Source organism: Sphaerodactylus townsendi, linkage group LG04, assembly GCF_021028975.2.
Source record: "Sphaerodactylus townsendi isolate TG3544 linkage group LG04, MPM_Stown_v2.3, whole genome shotgun sequence".
In the NCBI taxonomy this organism is placed as follows: Eukaryota; Metazoa; Chordata; class Lepidosauria; order Squamata; family Sphaerodactylidae; genus Sphaerodactylus; species Sphaerodactylus townsendi.
The window spans coordinates 34,949,567-34,969,737 of record NC_059428.1 but is presented as its reverse complement, the minus strand read 5'-3'; the positions used below and the strand labels follow the sequence as shown (position 1 = coordinate 34,969,737).

The 20,171-nt window shown below is 42.4% G+C and overlaps 1 protein-coding gene across 2 annotated transcripts; it reads right to left on the bottom strand.

Annotated features, from left to right (window-relative positions):
- Window positions 1–1,485: 1,485 nt before the first annotated feature.
- On the bottom strand, window positions 1,486–18,973 carry SERTM1 (serine rich and transmembrane domain containing 1). Of its 2 annotated transcripts, none has more exons than XM_048494366.1 (2): window positions 18,764–18,973; window positions 1,486–2,626 (listed from the first exon to the last, which is right to left on the bottom strand). In XM_048494366.1, the coding sequence occupies exon 2, from the start codon at window positions 2,465–2,467 to the stop codon at window positions 2,144–2,146; it is 324 nt and encodes a 107-aa protein (XP_048350323.1). In that variant the 5' UTR covers window positions 2,468–2,626; window positions 18,764–18,973; the 3' UTR covers window positions 1,486–2,143. The 2 variants fall into 2 exon arrangements, with proteins under 2 accessions (XP_048350323.1, XP_048350324.1); XM_048494367.1 differs by lacking the exon at window positions 18,764–18,973 and adding an exon at window positions 13,137–13,185 and having other exon boundaries at window positions 1,486–2,512.
- Between the last annotated feature and the right edge of the window lie 1,198 nt (window positions 18,974–20,171).

Genomic DNA, 20,171 nt, shown 5'->3' with positions numbered 1-20,171 from the left:
TATGCTGTTATTTATGCAACATAATGGACTCTGGACCTTGGTTTAAACCATATGTTTCACTCTGGTTCATTTACCACTTATGTACATCAGGACAACTTCATTTCAGGAAAAGATAATAGCACTGAGAGAGCAGGGAGGTGGGGAATGCTCCCTGCGTACTTATGCCAATATCCTGTAATTTATTCATGGACTGTCACCATCACTAAGCAAAATTGCATTTGAAGTGAGTGTTTAATGATTCTGTTGCCAGTTCAGCCCTAAGATAGACCACTGCAAACACGACTTTTATTTGCTTCTCTGCCAGAGCAGGACAGATTTGCCAGTGAGCACAGCTTTCCCTGGACATCTTATCTCTGCCCACAGCCAGCCTACCTAGTTTCATCCGACTGTCCACACCTTTCCCCTTGCCCCCTCTTCCATGTTGCTGGCTCCTTCCTGTTTCCCTAAATGCTTATATTGAGATACTGATACCTTGATGTAATAACAACAGAAGGCTTTCCCAAGAAATGGTTCAAGTCGAGTCTCTTCTGGCTCCGCCCCACCTCCCCCACTCTACATTCATCCTCCCTGATGATCAGGAGAGCTTTTAAATTTTTTATTTCAAACCAGCCTTTCTTTAAAACAAGTTTCTCTTGGAGGCTGGCATTCGTAGTGGGTATCTCCAGCAGTGGCAGGAAGAGGGGAGAGATCTGTGCCTTTAAGGCTAATTTGATGGGTTTAAGAGAACCAGGAATTCAGTCAGCAGAGAATCTGTGATGCAGTCTGTGGGCTGACTCCTTTCATGTAAACAAAGAGAGATGAGGAGACCCCACTACAAGCCCACTGCACAGTGATGTAAGTCTTCCATTCATAAAAGCCAGTGTCTGACAATCATCTGGACAGCTGTGAGTAAATATTTGGGAGGAGGGTACAAGAAACTGACTGCATCACATCATTTTAAATCATTTCCAGTGATTCCTATAGCTTCCCTATGCCAAATCTATTTTAGTGGAAGTGATACTACACTGCAGCTGATATCACAGTGTTTTTTCCCTCCCACAGCTGCTCTGAGTGGTAGTGGACAATGGGGGGGTGATGTCCCTACTGGGAGAATGAGACCCCTAAGTGGGTGGAGACTAGAGACAGGGCATATTGTGTGCAGGCATCACAACTTTGGAATACCCCTCCCCTTGAGGTTGGCCTGGGGTCTATTTTACTCTCTTTTGGGTGTCAGCCCTAAAGTATCAGTATCCAGGCTTTTAATTATGTTTTTTATTGTTCCAGCTTTTTTAGAGGTCAGCTCTGGTCTGAGGTCTGTTTTATGTTGCCCATGTCAAATGGCTAGTTTAATAGCATGTTTTTTTAAAAAACAAAGAATGTCATCTATAATTTAATTTTAATTGCAAGCTGCCTTATAAAATACTTCTAATTCGGAGACAAATACCACCATTTAGAACATCATGTAGGAAGGAAAACCAAGTTTGCAAACCATAATCCATTTGAAACGAACTAGTGAGCACATTTATTGTAGTTGCTTGGTTAAAATAAACGTCAGACAATGAGTCAGTTAAAGAGTACACAGGAAAATACACAAGGACTGTTCATCAGCGTAATTTAAAACTAATGTTTGTTAGCTTTGTTTTCTGAAAATTCTGTAGCGATGGCACAGTAAGAATGTTAAGGTCCAGGCAAATAGCTTTCAATTAGCCAAGGAGTCTCTTCCATATTACATTTATTTGGTGGTATTTGGTGTGTGTGTGGGTGGGTAGGTGGGGGGAGGATTGGATTAAAAGTTGTTATGCTGAATGAGTCCACAAGCCATCACTGTAATGCAAGTGACAAATCCAGGTAAGCGGGATATTTCCTTGGATTAGTCTTAAATACCTGCCTCATCTTCCCAATCGGCTGCAAAACCTCTGCAAAGCTGCAACATTATTACAGACAGGAGACTATGAGTGAAGTCAGTTTCTGTGCTCAGGGCTGAAAAGCATCATTCATGAACAGGGAGGGGGATGGAGACTAACAACTGAAAGGGAAATCAAAGTGAGAATGAAAAGTCTTTTTTGATGAATAGTGGTCTTCAGAGGCAAGTACCGCATGCATATAACTTCCATCCCAAAGTGAGAGGAAGCTGTTCCATCCTCCAGCACATTCCTTTGCATTTTCATGAAGACAGATTGGAAAAGACAGACCGCTGGGAAGAAATACTACAAACTTCTAAGTTAGTGAAGGAACTTCCAGCATCGCTGGTATATTCTGGATAGGAAGAGCTGGAAGAGATGATGTTCTTCAGCCTCTGAAGAGCAATGATTAATAGCAACAGCAGGAAGGCCAAGAGACTGAGGAATATTGAGACGTAGACATAGACATTAGACATGTGTCCTGATGATGAATCCATAGATGTTGAGAGTGATGTGGGATACAATTCCAGAAAAGTCCCATTTTCCATATCTGCTAATAGTCCAGAGGTAGGGTTGAGTTCTGACATGTTTGCTGACTTTGTGTGCGTTCAAGTCAATGAAAGATACCTATTGTGCAAAGGTGAGTTTCCATAAAGCTGTTGGCATACTGAGTCACCTTGTGATCATAGACTATTACCCTTCTGTTCTTCAGTTACGATTAGCCTGCATTGGATTTTCTTTTGGTGCTGTAAGAAAAAAAATAAGGAAAGATTATTTCATTTATTGTACACTGCCTCTCCAGGCCAGCTCAAGACTGCTCACAAAAGCAACCAAAGCAATAAAACAATCACATAAAAAAATCACAAAGCAACAAAACAATAAAAGTAAGCTGCTAAAACAAGCAATAAAATGAATACAGAAAAAAGTTAAAGAAAAAAATAAGCCAAGTCAAAGAAAACAAGTCAGGACATAAAAGGACATAACCCTCAGGAAGGGACAGACTGTAAACTGCTCTAAAAGCCTTGGACAAGTTAAATGTTTTGGTCTGGTGCCTGAAGCATTCCAAATGTGAGACACACAATAATACCAAAAACCCCTCCAGGTAGGGCCTGGAGATCTCTTGAAAATGCAAGTGATTGCTAGATTAAAGAGATTGGTTCCCTTGTGGGAAATAGCTGTTTCGGAGGGTTGACTTTATACCCTCCCCAGATTCCACCCCCAAGTCCCAGGAATTTCCCAATCCAGAGTTGGCAACTCTATCTATGGATGCTGCAATTCCTATGTCCCTGTTCCTGAGCCCCGCACCAGTTACCTCTTGCCTGGAAACCCGAGAGGATCATGAAAAGAGAATCTTAACTGACGTACTGGACAATTCGGACAATTGTTAGATCTAGGGTTGCCAACCCTGGGTGAATAAATTCCTGGATACTAAGGGGTTGAGCCTGGGAAGGACAGAGTTGTTTGTTTGGGGGGAGGGGAAGTGCAGGCAAGAATGTGGCGCCATGGAGTCTACCAACCAAGCAGTCATTTTCTCCAGCCAAACTGATCTCTGTAGTCTGGAAATCAGTTATAATTCCAGACTTCCAGACCCAGCCTGGAAGATGATAGCCTTACTTAGTGGTTAGAGAGGGGTGAAGGAATTAGCCAGAAGTAAGAAACTCCTGAGAGTTAACAACAAAGGGATAGTAGCAGAGGCAACTAAGGGAAGACTACAGAAAGGGACTCAACTAGCATTGATAGCTACACTGCCCCCACTGGAGCTTCACTCTCTACAAAAACAACAACAACATTGCACAGTCTTCCACTTCCAACAGAACAGGAACAGAAGAATAAAATAATGTGTTAAGGATCCTGCTTTGGGACATCACCTTGTTGCTTCAAGCAACAAAATACTTGCCTGCAGTCACTCTTTGGTCTAAGCAACATTTCACTGTGGGAAGCCACATGGATAGTTCAGTGCCTCTTAAGAGTTTCACCTGACTGCTTCTGTTCTTACTACATGTGGTGTTGGCAAGATTGCCAACTCCAGCTTGAGAAATGTCTGTAGATTTGTGGGCAGTATCTGGGAAAGGCAGAATCTGGTGTGGAGAGAGAACACAGTGGGGATGTAAAGTCACTCTAGGACTTCTGTTGCTCCTAGTTTCTATAGTATACCATAGAGTCTCACCTTCAAAGCTACCATTTGCTTCACGAGGACTGTGACCTCTGTAGCCTGGATATTAATTGTAGTTCCAGGAGAACTCTAGAGCCCACCTTAAGGCTGGTAACCATAGTTGCTGGAGTTTTGTGACTGGAACTCCTGAAGTATATTTTTTGCCTCGAAAGCAGCAGTATTTGGTGCAGTGCTGAGTAATGGGGCTAACTTTCCACTGTGCTGTGTCCCAATCAAAAATACACCCACAACTTTTAGATGGAGAATACTGATGCAGAGAGTCTTAAGTGACCCCTGTGAATGGGTTGTTTGACTCCCAAAGGGGTCCCGACCCCCAGGTTGAGAACCACTGATCTGGACCATCCCATGGAACGACACGTTGTCTGCTATCTGTGTATTTTTATCATCTGATTAATTTATAGTTCTACTGTATTTTATTGGATTTTATATTATTTTAATGTGTCATGTACAAAGCCCAGAGCCCTCCGGGGGTTGGGTGGTATATGAAGGAGAACAAACAAACAAATAAATTTGACTTCATTTCTCTGCCTGGCTGTGCCTTGTTTGACCTTGGTACTAACCATCCAGCAAAGCCCCTTTCAATTAAGGGACTCCTTCAAAAGGATTCGGAGAACAGTGATTAATATATTGGTTAGAAAAAAAGTGCCAAATAAATTCTGAAAGAGAACTTAACATGCCTTTTGATTTTAGACAAAATCTAAGGGAGGAATGAAAAATTCCCTTTCAAGTGATAAGCCTGTAACGCACCAAAGCTCATTTGCAAGGAGATGGATAATAAATCTACTACCGCTATGCAAAGTCTTCATAATATTTACTGTTTTCTGTGAAATAAATACAGCCAGGGTTTTTTTTGCATGTATAAAAGCAGTGTGCCACATTTATTTAACTGTGCACCCACACGCAAAATGCAAAAAGATAGTAATCCTCCTTGGACCAAATCCCAGGGTCAGTGATATTAATTTAAAAAATCTAATGAGAAGTTTACATAGCCATGTTTTACGAGAAGAAGTCATTGCAGAATAAACTGTGGCAAAGCAACCCTGTGAAGATTCCCCACCCCCAAATCAGATTTTACCATGACTTGGTGGATGAGAAAACAATATTCTCAACTCGGAGTTCACTAGTGGAATCTCCTTATCCATAATAAAGCGCTAAGGGATGGAATGTCCTACGACGAACCCTCCACCAATTAGGGAGCAGGACTCACGAAGTGTTATTATTGTAAAAAGTGACAGAGGATACTTCTTCAAACACCAATAAGTTTTCAAAGATGTTTTCCAGACCTTGTTGGGCTTTTGGAGCACTGCCCCCACTTGCCAGAAGAGTAACAAAACCCTCCCTGCCTTCCTCCCCCGCTCCCAGCAAGCCCACTCACCAATGGATCAGAGGATCCATGGCTAAGCAAGCCGTCCTCGCCTTCCCCCCACCCCCAGCAAGCCGTCCTGGCCTCCCTCCTATCCCCAGCAAGCCCACCGGCCTGCTGATCAGTCCCCTGACGACCCTTACCCCCTGTCCTATCTAGATCTGCTGTATTGCTTACCCTACAGCAGGCTTTACTGCTAGTAACTCAGAATCTGTTTAACCATTAAGCAAATTGTTCTGTCAGTGCAATCCTAAACCGAGTTACGCTGTAGAAGTCTGTAGAAGTCAACAGTTCTCTTTTTTTTGCTTTCAATTCACAAATGACCTATGGCGACCCCATGGGGTTTTCAAGGCAAGAGACATTCAGAGGTGCTTTGTCATTCCCTGCCTCTGCACTGTGAACCTGGACTTCCTTGGTGGTCTCCCATCCAAATACTGACCAGGACTAACCCTGAATAGTTTCTGAGATGGATTAAGATCGAGCTAGCCTGGGCTATACATGTCGGAGCTCAAAAAATTTCAGAAGGTGTAATTCTGCTTAGGATTGCGCCACTGATTTCACAGCTCTGCCATAAAGCTCATGGGGTGCTAGTCTCCCATTCTCATCATAACCTGCTTCACAGGGATGTTATAAGGATAGAGAGGAAGTGGGAAACCATGTATGCCTTCCTGATCCCCTTGGAGGAATGCAATAAACAAAGCCATTCAAACAAACAAACAAACGCAACATTGGCTTGACTAGGCATTTTAAAGTGTGGTTTTGCCGCTGGTGTTCTAAGCTGGAGACCAAGGAGCAACACAAACAAAGGAGAGCAAGCAGGTGTGCGAGACGACTACACAGATGTCACTAGCATGACCATCCTCCTATCCAAGTGTGCCACAATCCAATCGGCCCATTCTGCCAAACTGCCCACAATCTACATACACACACACACACCATTTTCTTTTTCTTCTGCGTCCCTAAATATATCGTGAAATCTTAAAGGCTTCAAATACCACCAGTCTCATTGAAAAATAGTGTAATATTTTGAGAAGACAGCTACAATGCCACTCAAGTCGCATTCTCTTCAGGAATCATGGCATTCATTGCAATTGCGCTTGACTATCTAGTGGACATCAATAGGGCTTAGAAATGACAGCTTTGGACCTTGATAATCATAGGATCCTTTAGAAGGGGAAAAGTTAAAACAATCTCTGTATTTCCATGAAGGTGCATCAACATTATTATCTGTAATGCCCTACCTAATCATTATTGTTCAGCCCTTTGATTTCCTGTTGGTTCCTCTAAGATAATTAAGGACTTCCTCCTTCAAGATGCTGACTGTTTCCCAGGAGGGAATAAAAGTGGATGGCGATTTAGAGAAGTACATTTATGTCTTTGTTAGCATTGTTTTTCTTCTGGCAGATTAAAAATTGCCTCAGCAGACACCTAATGATACGCTAACAAATTTGCATCACAATCTCCGTAACTGTTTGCATCAAATAGCCCCAAGCACCTTTCAAACTGTTGCTAAAAAGATGACAGCTCAGGTGCATAGGAAACTCATGACAACTTGTGATTCAGCTTACGAGTGTACCTTCTAACTGCCCAATTAGCTTAAAAATTACTTATTTCTCTATTATATTTAATCTTCCTCTTCCTCCAAGAAGTTTTTCTGTATTTGATTACACATTCCACTGAAGCAAAGCTGAGGTCTCCACCTATGGATGGACATCCCAGTGCTCATTTGATCTGTACCAACAGTGTTTGATGCAGCAAATAATATGCAAATGGAAACATTTCTTTTATGAATTGCACAAGGCAATTATTCCTAACTTGGTTTTTATTTTTCAAAAGGTACTTCAGCAACCCATTTATAGAATTTTCAGTGTCCAAAGTATGTCACAATATATTCTTCTAACATTTACAACAATCCTATAAGGTGGAACAGTATTATTATCCTCATATTGCAGGTCTGTGTGTGTGTCTGAGACAGGCTTGCCTAAGCCACCAACTGAGTCTGGGACAGAGACAAGATTTAAACCAGGGACGTGCCTGAACACAGCTCATTCTCTAAGCCTCTATGCTACTCTAGGGCAGATGTGAGCTGCCCTATGCATTGTCTGTTCTTTCCAACTATCAACCTGCATCATTAAATTTCTCTTCTTTGCCACCCCTTTGTGGCTCTACTACACAACCCTGTGAGATCATCAACTCAAAGTCCATTCTCAATTTCTGATGTTATTTCTTCACCCCCATTTTTCTTCCTGTCTTTTTTTAAAATGAGGTTCTAGATCAGCCCGAGGTCCATCTAGCCCAAGATAGCAGCAGTGGGCAAGGGTGTCTGGAAGTTCACAAAGAGGTGAGTGCCCTGTCCCTAGTACCTGATAATGCAAAGGATATTTGCATGGTGGAAATCACCTTGTCTTGTGACCTATAACCATGTATTACACTAGAAGACTTCAAAATCCTAGCACTGTAGGACAGACAAAAAAGATCCCCTTCTCTTTTGAGAGATCATAGTGTTATAAGCACAACACAGCCCCAATTCTTAGGTACTTTTCCATTTTCAAACCTGGACAATAGCTGCATGAGGCGGTGGCAGTGCCATATTCAAATATTCATACAGACAGCCAATTTGTACATTCCTCCTCTTTTAGTCCTTCTTCCCAGCTGAAAATAAGCCAGACCACCTATAACAGGAATGCGCACAAATTTCTCCCCTTGTTTACCTCTGCTTTCCTCCCTCATTTTGTTGTTCCCTCTGTATTGAAGATGAAAATGTAAGCTCCTTGGGGCCGGTTCTGGTACTTTATAAAGCCCCCAATGAATAAATGAAGTAATCTTCCCAAATCTTAACAACTGTGTAAAGTTTGCTTATTCATTCTCATTTCTTTCTCCACCCAGGAACAGCATCCCTTTAAGTGTCTATTTATCAAGAAAATGGTTCAAATAATATAGATTAATCCTGTTTCCCTGACACTAATAGAACTACAGAAGGCGAGTGGCATTTAAGAGGCAGACACAGACCCCTAAAAGCAGATTGAAGTGAGCTTCTGATGAGATTGCAGCAATCTCAGTACTGCACATGGTAAATTGAATGCTCTTTCGTGTAGCCTCAGTTGCTCAGTGATTTAAATTCCCTTCCGTTTTCACTGCTCTTCTCCATACTTGTCTTGATTTTATCCCCAGGTCTCAGTGCAATGGCATTTGAGCTTCTTAGGCGCTTACAAGCTATATGCAGATAGCCAAGAACTTTGGGTTGTTCCAGATCACCAGAAGAATGTCCATGCATTTATTACACTGTCCAGAGGGCTTTCTGAAGGCAGAATTTATTTTGCAAGGCTTTCCCCAGCAATGGACGTGCTACATTTTACATGTGGTGCAATGTAATTCTCCTAGCAAAACTATACAGAGGTTTATAGCTTTTGCTTTTTGCTGAACATTTACTCTGTACTCGTAAAAGACACCCTTGGGGTCTCTGGATGGCAATAATTCCTGTGACCTTGAACATAACTGTGATGTCGCTATGCAAAGTCTGTTATCCCTGAGTATGCTTCAGACACAGGTCTAACAGCAGGGAGACACCATTTCTTTCTCTGTTTGTCATCATCAGAGGCGTAGCAAGGGTGCGTCCTCCGCCCCCACCCCCACAGGGGCACACACCTGGTGCGTCGCACCACACACCCAAAGTCAAATGTGGGTGATTCATTGAGGGATGTCGTAGTTTTGTTATTGATTGCTAGATGGAGTGAGTGACAACTGAAGGCTGTGGCAACCTATGGGAGTCAAATCAATTGTTTGCCCATTTCCTCGCCCCCTATCCCTTGTTCTGTGTTAGGTGCCACTCTAACAAACTCTGTGTTTTATAGTGGAGTGTTGATGCTGTATACTGTTGTGATGCCTGGGCTCTGTTGGTGGGTTTTCAGTCAGGTCTGTGGAGAGGTGTATAGGAATGGCACTTTTGATGAGTCCATTTGGCCTAAACTATTGATGAGACTCTGAATGGCTGCTGTATCTATCTGTCTTTTATGGACAATTGTTTTATTGTTTTATTGTATTTATTGTTTTATTGTATTTATTGTATTTTGGAATGCCAATAAAGGCTATCATACTCACACACCCCTGGAGCTACGCCTCTGGTCATCATCAACATCTCAGTTATCATTATCATCCTAGGATTCACTTCAATATGCTCACTCATTCCAATAATTAATGGAATCAACTGGTGGTTTACATTTCTACCTGCACAACAGCATACTTGTTAACTTTAGGAAAATGGTTCAGGTTTACCAACATCCACCAGAACCTTTTGGACTTCTGTGATGAGGAAGTCAACATATTTTTTCCCCCAGCAAAAACTAGACAGCTCCACCAGCCTTGGCTGATTGTTTGGAAGGTACACAATTGTTGAAAGTGCACCTCAGAGTTGGGTTATAAAGAGTAAGGGGGTGGACAAAGTGTGTAGAATACTTACAGTATATTCAAGCAGTGTAACAACCTTCTAAGCCCACTAGTAGACTTGAGAAGGCTGCAACCCTACTTCAAGTGGTACCTTAGTTGCAAATCCAGCTTTGTTATTGTGTAGTATGTGGAATGGCTTTGATTTCTTCCACGGATGGAATGGCTGAAGATAGATTTCAGACCTGAGATAGACAGGCGTTCCAGACAATGCTTGTTAAAGAAAGAACAAAGTCTGCTTACAAAATATCTCTTCCAAAAGGATAGATATGATATTACAGCCTCTGGGTGTTTCGTTTCTCCACTTCCGCATTTACTTAGATTGAATTATATGAACCACATCCTCTCTTGAGGAACTGAGTTGATTACACATAGAAATACAATTCCAGAAACCAAGGTAAAAGAAAAGCAATGCAAAGTTCTCAATACACAGCGTGATCCCCAGAATCAACAGGACAACAGCTGATTTTCCACCAATCCTATTATTATCTGGAAAAAATCTCTGTAAAGGATGAACATGGGTCTGTGCCATTTCTTCAGACGCGACAAGTATAATTGATTACGCGTCTGCTGTTATCCTTGCTCTCTGCCCTAGGAGATCTTTTAGAAAATTATTTTCACACACTACACTGCATTTGATTATTTCTTCCCCAGATTGCATGCTGCATAGTTGTTCTCAATCACAGCAGAGGTGAGAATTCCTGCAGAATCCTAAAGTAACCAAACACACTGTATCTGCAATGCAAAAAAGTAAAGGCTTCTCCTGATACAGACCTTCTTGTTTGAATGCACTGACTGTAACATCTGAGGATAGAAGTAAACCACTAAGTGCTATCTTAGCCTGATCAAGAAAAAGCTGCAATTAAGGGCTTGCAGCCAATCACAGTTCCCTGATGAGTGCATCCATACACATGCTTGCAAACACCGCTATCCTACTTATATTTTACATATATGTAAGGTTGGCAGCTCTGGATTGGGAAATACCTGGAAATCTGGGGGGTGAAGAAGAAGAATTTGGATTTATAGCCCCCTTTCTCTCCTGTTAGGAGACTCAAAAGGGCTTACAATCTCCTTTCCCTTTCCCCCACAACAGAACATCCTGTGAGGTGGGTGGGGATGAGAAAGCGTAGAAGAAATGTGACTAGCTCAAGGTCACCCAGCTGGCATATGTTGGAGTGCACAAGCTAATCTAGTTCACCAGATAAGCCTGCTCAGCTCAAGTGGCAGAGTGGGGAATCAAACCCGGTTCTCCAGATTAGAGAGCTCTTAACCGCTACACCACGCTGACTCCCACTACACCATGCTGGCTGGGGAGAGAGGGGTTTGGGGAGGGGAAAGCCCTCAACAGGGTATAATGCCATATAGTCCACCTTTCAAAGCAACCAGTTCCTCCTGGTCAGGGGTAGGGAACCTGCGGCTCTCCAGATGTTCAGGAACTACAATTCCCATCAGCCTCTGTCAGCATGGCCAATTGGCCATGCTGGTAGGGGCTGATGGGAATTGTAGTTCCTGAACATCTGGAGAGCCACAGGTTCCCTACCCCTGCTCCTGGTGAACTGATCTTTGTTGTTTGGAGCTCAGCTGTAATAGCAGGAGACCTCCAGGTGCTACCTGGAGGTTGGCAATTCTACACACATAGATAGCAACAATGGGTATATTGGCTCTTATAATTATCTCCAGTTTGGCAGACAATCTTCACAAACAGCACAGTCGCTTCCTTCTCCAAAAACAGTCTGCTCAATGTGTCTTCTTTGACAATGATGATATTTATCGCCAAATGAAGCAGATCTTTTACAAGGTAGCACCAAAACAATGGAACTTCTTCTGAAGAGATGCTGCCTGAAAAATCAGAATTTGTAGGAGGGCTATTAAAAATGCTTTCTAAAAACTGCAAGAGTATTTCTTACCCTCCCATTTGATAAAGCCTATGGAGTTTTAAAAATTCATGCAGCTGTTTTATTAATATTGATTTTAAAGATCTTAAGGCTTCTTATTTGTGTTAACAGATGCATATTTGAACTTTTTGTTTACAGGCTGATCTATCTGCTGACCACCACCATTACCCCACCATAATATACATCTCAGTTTGCATTTGCATTTGCCTCCAGATTGACTCTCCTGTGGATCTGCCTTGGTGCTCCATTCAGTTCCAGCTCTAGTCCTATAGTTTTAATAAAAAGTATCAGTTATTCATAAAGGGCAGACATTCTGTTTGCCTCCTGTTATTTCTATTGACCTCTAGAACAACTCTTATTTCTCACAGGAAGCATAACAGAGAACCGCATGGAAATAGACCTTGTTGATATGCAACTAACTCTTTCTGTTAGAGTTTGCAGTAGTGAAAACTTAAATGCAGTAAAATGGGGAGGTAAACTCTATATTGTATTGTTTAGCACTTTATCTTCTCCAAGAAGGGAGGGGTTATGGCTAAGTGGAAGGATATCTGTTTGACAAGCAGGAAGTCCCATGTTCAATTCCCGGTACGTCCAGTTAAAAGGACCAAGTAGTGGGTGATGTGAAACATTTCTGCCTGAGATCCTGGAGATTGTCTGATTCAATATGAGGCTTCAAGTGTGTACAGGAAGCGGGAAAGACAGCACATATCCTTCAGTGCAGAGATTATTGGAGATTTATGGCTCTTTGTTGCAATGGAGAAACCCCTTTTGGGATACACTGATGTCAAAGAGTGTTAACTCTGCTTCCTGTAAGCCACCCAAGTGTCAAGAGTGGGGCAGCACAATAAGGAAGATGAAAAGGTTCATTCAGCTTGCTTCCAGCCATTCACAAAGGACTCATCGCTCTAGCCCAGGTCCTGGACTCATCGCTCTAGCCCAGGTCCAAACCAGGGTTTGAACCTGACTGGCAGTGACAAAGGCCTAGGAGAGGGTGGGTACATCTTGTTTGGGGCAACAAAATACCTTGAACTGGCTCTGGCGTCACAGCTGGGGGCTCATCTCTATCAGATGGAGCCTTAGAGCCACTCAGAAGGCAGAGGGAAATCTTAACGCTTCAAGAGTCTTATAAATGTTCTGCCTGAGATCTGAAAGGTTGCTACCTTCTGAGCATGGGCACAACAGCCACTGGAAAAGAGCAGAAGTAATTTTAAAAAATGAACTCATAGAAGATGAGTTTCATGGGCTCCTGCCACTGAAAAGGTTTACATTCACTGGGTACGTTAGACTCATGGGTTGTTTCTGAAAGATATACCGGTAGACAAACTGGCTTTCACACAAACTGCTTAACCTGCCTTTTATTATATTTCTTTAACAATCTTCAACATAAGAACATAAGAAGAACATAAGAACGAGCCAGATGGATCAGACCAGAGTCCATCTAGTCCAGCTCTCTGCTACTTGCAGTGGCCCACCAGGTGCCTTTGGGAGCTCACATGCAGGATGTGAAAGCAATGGTCTTCTGCGGCTGTTGCTCCCAAGATCTCTTCTCTCATCAGTGCTAATCACATGATCTTTAGTTTCATAAACACCACAAGCAAGTACAGTGTTTGTAAGTTATCTTCTCTTAGGATCAGATTTCAGTGCAGCAGCCAAAAATTAAGATACTGGTCTGGGCACACCTGGACAGAGCAGACAAATGAGCATAAGAAAGTATCGCAGGTGAACAATTTATATCCTTTAAATATTTGTAGATCTAAGTGTCAGTGTTTGTACACTGCATTTATAATGGTATCATATGCTCTTGATCTTGTGAACTGCGATATAGCTTAGCTGCAACTGACTTTGCTGAATGTGGACAAACGTTTACATTTATTAATTTAGAATCTTGGGAAGAACAAACCTAAATGGTATATTAACTGAACCAGTAGATACTTTTAGAGAGATGGCTGCTCGCTCTCTTTATATTCAAGTCGTCTATGCATGAAGCACCAAAAACATAATTACCTGACTGATTTTATTCCTTCCCAGACCTGGGAAGTGAGATCTCTTCTCTCATCAGTGCTAATCACATGATCTTTAGTTTCATAAACGCCACAACCAAGTACAGTGTTTGTAAGTTATCTTCTCTTAGGATCAGATTACAGTGCAGCAGCCAAAAATTAAGATACTGGTCTGGGCACACCTGGACAGACAAATGGGCATAAGAAAGTATCGCAGGTGAACAATTTATATCCTTTAAATAGATCCTTTCCCCTTTAAAATGAAACTGGCAATGTTTAATCAATTATATCCAGAGCTCAGTGGCAAAAAAGATTCTCTTTATTGTTAGGATTTCTATCATGCCCTATTCTACCCTACGTTGATGAAGCTCCCAAGCTGTTACCACGTTCCAATGGAAGAACGTTCCAATGGAAGACCAGCCTACTGGATAGTTTTCTTAGCCCCAGTTCAGGCAACAGAGGATTCAGCACAACATTTTAATATTCTTTTTGTTGGTGCCACCTTTTATCCAACTAGAAAACCAGCTTCTTTGTAATGTAAAATCTAAAGGATTTGGAAATGGCTTGGGATTATAAAAATGGGGGATTATATTTTTATTTCTAAGCAAGTGGCCATTTTTTTCTCAAATATAAATCCTGGAGATTTGTGATCCAACCCACAGACTAGAATGACTGGAAGTCACCCCAGCCAAAATTTTAGATAATATTAGATCATTTTTTTAAAAAAAATACTGTGTTCACAGATTTCCAAAGTTAACAGAGGTAGCAGGGAATTATCATAGTAAACGTATCTTTTCTGATTTCACTCATTGCAAAATTACCCATCTAATCTAGATGTATCCTTTTATGGTCAACCCACATGTTTGCTAATTTGTTACCTGTAACTGTGGTGTGATATTAATTTTTGATTTCATTTGTATTTGGAATCCCCAGTTATATTTGGACGTTTCTGCATGTCTAAACATCTGCAATCTGATTATTGTGCACAGTAATGGCCAAACGGTTGAGCAACAAACCTGGACTTGGTTCCAGTTATCTTGAAATTAAAACTGAACTATCTTGAAATTGAAATTGGTGCATGCCAGTCTTGCCACATTCCTGGGAACAGCTAATTATACCCTGAGGATGCCTCATACTCACTATCTTTTCCAGTATAAGATAAGGAATGTGAACACAACTGTCCCCATGTGTAACTCAAGCTTTACCCTAATCTAGCAAAAAAGGTAGTGCCTGAATTTTCTGTTGATTGGTCAAATATATTCTGTAATGCATCACTCATTGTCAATGAAGTTGTAATAAAAGTAGTCAGAACTGCACACAATACTGTGGGGCAGTGAACAGTATTTTAAATATCCTTTTGTTGAGTTACTCTAGTTTCTCCTTTTTCCCAATTAACTAGCAAATATAGTCATTTATTTATTTAGAAGAATAATTTGGATTTATACCCCACATTTCTCTCCTGTAAGGAGACTCAAGGTGGCTTACAAACTCCCTTCCTCTCCTCTCCGCACAACAGACACTTTGTGAGGTAGGTGGGGCTGAGAGGGTTCTGAGATAACTGTGACTAACCTAAGGTAACCCAGCAGGAATGTAGGAGTGCAGAAATACATTTGGTTCACCAGATACGCCTCTGCCATTTAGGTCAGTGGTTCTCAACCTGTGGGTCGGGACCCCTTTGGGGGTCGAATGACCCTTTCACAGGGATTGCCTAAGACTCTCTGCATCAGTGTTCTCCATCTGTAAAATGGATAAATGTTAGGGTTGGGGGCCACCACAACATGAGGAACTGTATTAAAGGGTTGTGGCATTAGGAAGGTTGAGAACCACTGATTTAGGTGGAGGAGTAGGGAATCAAACCCAGTTCTCCAGATTAGAATCCACCTGCTCTTAACCACTGTACCATGTTGGCTCTCCCTTATACCCCACCTTTCTCCCCAATGGGTCCTAAAGCAGCTGGCAGTGTTCTCCTCTGTTCTATTTTATCCTTACAACAACCCAGAGGCAGATTAGGCTGAGAGCATGTGACTGGCCCAAGATCACCCTACAAGCTTGGATTTCAATTTGGGTTTCCCAGATCCTAGTCTGCCATACTAACCACTGCTTTGTGCTGGCATCATATGCACCTTGGGAAGTGGGGGGCAAGGAGAGAGGATTTCATGTGCGTTATGTGCCATCTAGTCACTTCAGACTTATGAATCAACATCCTCCCAAATGTCCTCTTATTAACAGCCTTACTCAGGTTTTGCAAACTGAGCGCTATGGCCTGCTTTATTGAGTCAATCCATCTCAGGGTAGGTCATCCTCCTTTTCTTAATTTCTTCAGTGTTTCCTAGCATTTTTGTCCTTTCCAGTGAGCCTCCAGTGAGCCAGTAACTAAAGTAGAGTAGCTTTAGTTTAGCTTTTAGCAGCATAATTATCACATAAATCTTTTCTTGTGCTGTACTTTATCAGACTGCGAAGGAGCGTGAGATGTGTTTGGTGTTCCCCATGCCAAAATTATGAATGCCGTATTTTTTAAAATGTCCAAGAACAAGTTAAGCTGAAAAATTTTTCTCCACTGGTTGGGTTTTTATGTGTGCAGTGGGGTTGAGGGGATTTTCAAACATTAAAGGTAAAAGTGCAAGAACCAAGTCAATACTGACCATGAGGTGATATCACATCAAAACATTTACTAGGCAGACTGTTTCCGAAGATGGTTTGCCTTCCCCAGTTACCTACACTTTGCCCCCAGCAAGCTAAGTACTCATTTTACCAATCTCAGAAGGATAGAAGGTTGAGTCAACCTTGAGTCTGCTACCTGAAACCAACTTCCTTTGGGATTGAACTCAGAACATAAGCAGAGGTTTGACTGCAGTATTGCAGATTACCACTCCGTGCTACAAGGCTCTTATTCAAACGCTACAGATACATAAAATAACATAGAAGCATAGTTATTTATTAGCAGTTCACTAACATAATTTATTCTACCACTTCAAAAGTTGTTGATTATATGCGTAAATATAAAGAAAAAATATGTATATAATATGTGGAGGAATGTCATTTTGTGCTTTTGCTCCCCTTCAAAAAAAATGCAGATCTTGCCCTGGAAAAGAGATACATTCTTTCACAGTCCTTGATTATTTAAGTATATGCCAACTGTAAAAAACACAAGCTGCATTCTTATCCCAGGTAACAACAAATAAAGAAATAGGTATATTTATATACATAGTCTTGCTCTTTTACTACAGGAGATCAAAACAGATCTGGTGAAGGATTTTCATTCCCTTTGTTAGTGTGTTGCAACTTCCTTTGATATAGTTTGTTCAAAAACTGTTCTTGTGCCCCAGTAATATACTGGCAACATGTGAAATAATATAAATAGCTGCCACTGTTTTTATGACACAGGGCAGAAAACCTTGTATTATTCTGAGCAAATGCATTCCACTAAACCTATTACCCAGTCCTGTTTGTCCAAACACCAATCTTCGATAGCAAATATAAAAAGTTAAAGTAGATCTGAATCCACATGCTCAGAGCATTTTGTTTTTCATTTTAAGTAATTTTGTGTATACACAAGTGCAAATAGGAAGCATTTTAACACAAATTAAAGGAGCAAACAAAATAATCCTCAGGAGCTACCAATCAGAGGTCCTCTCTAGCCAGATCAACATCAAATCCTTTTGATGAGAGGACACAACTGAAAAGAAAAACAGCTCAGATGTTCTTCATGTTAATAATAATCTTCTCTTTTGTATTCTGTTTCTGCTGTTGTCCAAATGGAATTTCTCTACCACTTACAATAGTTAAAGGGACTCCACTCTTTGGGTGAGTTCACACCTGGGTGATCAGCACCTGGCATCCGCAGCAGAAAGGATCACTTGGCTGTGGGGAATGCTCTCACAGATTAAGCAGAGTAGATTGTTTTCCTACCCCCAAATGCAATACTTTTTTACCTGGATGCAATTCATACAGTGATGGCTACATACCACACAGAAGTACACATACACCCATGTGAGCCAGCCTTGAACATGTCTCAAAAAATTAAGAGGGAAACGACCAGCAATATAACTATTTAGCCTTTCATCTCACATCGCTCCTGCATAAAATGAGAACTTCAGAAAAAAACAACAACCTGCATTAATCTGAATGTTGGACAGCTTCTTCTAACATGCCAGACAACGCTGTGAAATGTATGCTTCTATTGTACTATTACCAGATCTGCTACCTGATATAATGTATCATAACTGCTAATTCATGTCAAGGGAGGGTGTCAATGTCAGACTAGCAAGATTGTTCCCTTTTTATGTACCCTTTCTGTATGTGCCATGGTTTATTCTAGATTAGTGCAAGAGAAGGAGAGAGAAGGACAGATCTCCACACCTTGCTTACCTGTGCATGATGCAGCTGGTGCAAATACCTTCCAGCAGGCATTCTTTGCCCTCTAGACACCAGCCAGAGGGCAAATTATACTACTGTCAAGAGCTTTGCTCTTCAACAGGACGATGCAGTTAGGTTCCAGAACGACATATGATTCGATTACAACATGGGTCAATAAAAAGGCAGACCACGACAGGATTTCCAATCTACCTAAAACTTACCAACCCTTCCCATTGCAAGAAAATCCAGCCTCAATACACACAGGGAGCCATCCTCTACTTCTGGAAACAAACCTAAGGGCCGATTTCACAGACCTTCTTCCAGACACGTTACTTGGTAGTGCGTCCCACACCCCGCTACAGGGTTGGTAAACCACACCCCGCTACAAACCCCAACCCAGTCGGAACAAGTTCGAACGACGCTTCCTTTTGCATAAATCTGCTTTCGGACCTCGCCTGGCCCGATCCGTTTGGACTCGGTTCAGATGCAGCGGGTGGGGCGAGGATGCCGCCGAACCGCCAGCTTTTCCCGGGGCTTTCTGCTGTTACAGATCCCGAGGTTCCAAAACTGCCTCGAGCAAGGACGGGGGGAAAGATCTGGAGCAACAGGGAAAGGGGGATCCAGACTTGGGAGGAAGAAGAGGCAAGCTCACCGACCTGATCCGAGGGAATGTCCCGCTTCCTCCGGGAAAAGCCACATCGGAAGGGACGAGCCGGTCACATTCAGATCTGATCTCTTCCCCGAGCGTCGCCGGAGATGCTACACGCTCCACAGCCGGCAGCTGCCAATAGCCCAAAGGGCGTGGCCGAGCCATCCTCCCTTCCCGGGAAGGGGAGCGGCCGCCCCTGGCCAATCACTAACCGCCCCCAGCCCTAATGGGAACAGGATCCCGTCCGTTCTCCTTTGCAGTCCCCTCCCCGGGCGGGCTGCTTTTTGCTGAAGCCTGGCGCGCGCGTTTGGCGGAGCTGTTGTTGCACCATTTTTGGGACCCGCTCTTTGCGAACCTCGTGCTTTAGGCTGACTCTTCATGCACCATGCAACGTCCGTGGTAGTCTACTTGTAGCACCGTTGTCTTCGGGGGCGGGGGGGGGGGGAAGCGGTTTGTAAAGAGCAACAGGAGTTTGGGTTGATTTCAGAAAGAGCGAGTTGCCAGGATTTGGCCCTGCTTGGACGTAGCTGCATGGGTCTGAAATGGCAGGAGCATAAGGGTAGGCCATGGTCAGCCTTGGGGTGGGAGTCCACTGATGAAGACTGCAATTGTTGTGCAGACAAAAGAACCAAGGCAAACCACCTCTGCTCATCTCTGGCCTTGAAAAGCCTGTGACAGGTTACCATAAGCTACTTGTACCATTTGGTTATGAATGCTGTAGGATGGACATGGACACATGCTCACATGGGTTTTCTGTGGCTGATAGGGCTGCTGATAAAGCCGGGCCACAAAGGGGGATGCCACATGGCAAATTGACAGCGCCAGACCCTACGCAGCAGCAGCCCCTTACCCTGATCACCAGGTCTCTTGGAGGGTGTTTTTTTTTAAAAAAAGGAAGTTGAACATTGTTATATGAAGGTATTCCATAGAATGTGTAATTTGTTTGTCAGACAAGATGTAGTGAGGACTCCTTGGTTAGATGACTTTCAAAGAGCATTAAGCAAATGTATGGATAGGTCTATCATAATTGTTAGCCCTGAGAGCTAAATGGAACTTCATGGCTCAGGGGAACACTGAAGGTTCTGAATGCTGGGCATATAGGAAGGTTGTTCCCTTCAGGTCCTGTTTGAGGGCTTCATAGAGATTTCTAACTAATCACTCAAGAAACAGAACGATGGACTTTTGGACTGATCCTGCACAGCTGTTCTTAAGTGTGCCATGTGGACACCTGTACTTGGAACTGTATTTTGCTATCTCTAAGGCTGACTTAACCTAGTTGAAAGAATTACAGCTGTGCTGGGAGAATATATAACTACCTCTGAAAGAATGATGTACTGTAAACCTGAAATGTACCCTTTTTTAGTCAAAGAAAAAGAAATCTGAAGAACAAACTTAATTAGTGGCTAGTTTCTAAA

Excerpts from the sequence above, each read along its gene's own strand:
- SERTM1 (XM_048494366.1), bottom strand. The coding sequence starts at position 2,467 with ATGTCAGAACTCAACCCTACCTCTGGACTATTAGCAGATATGGAAAAT.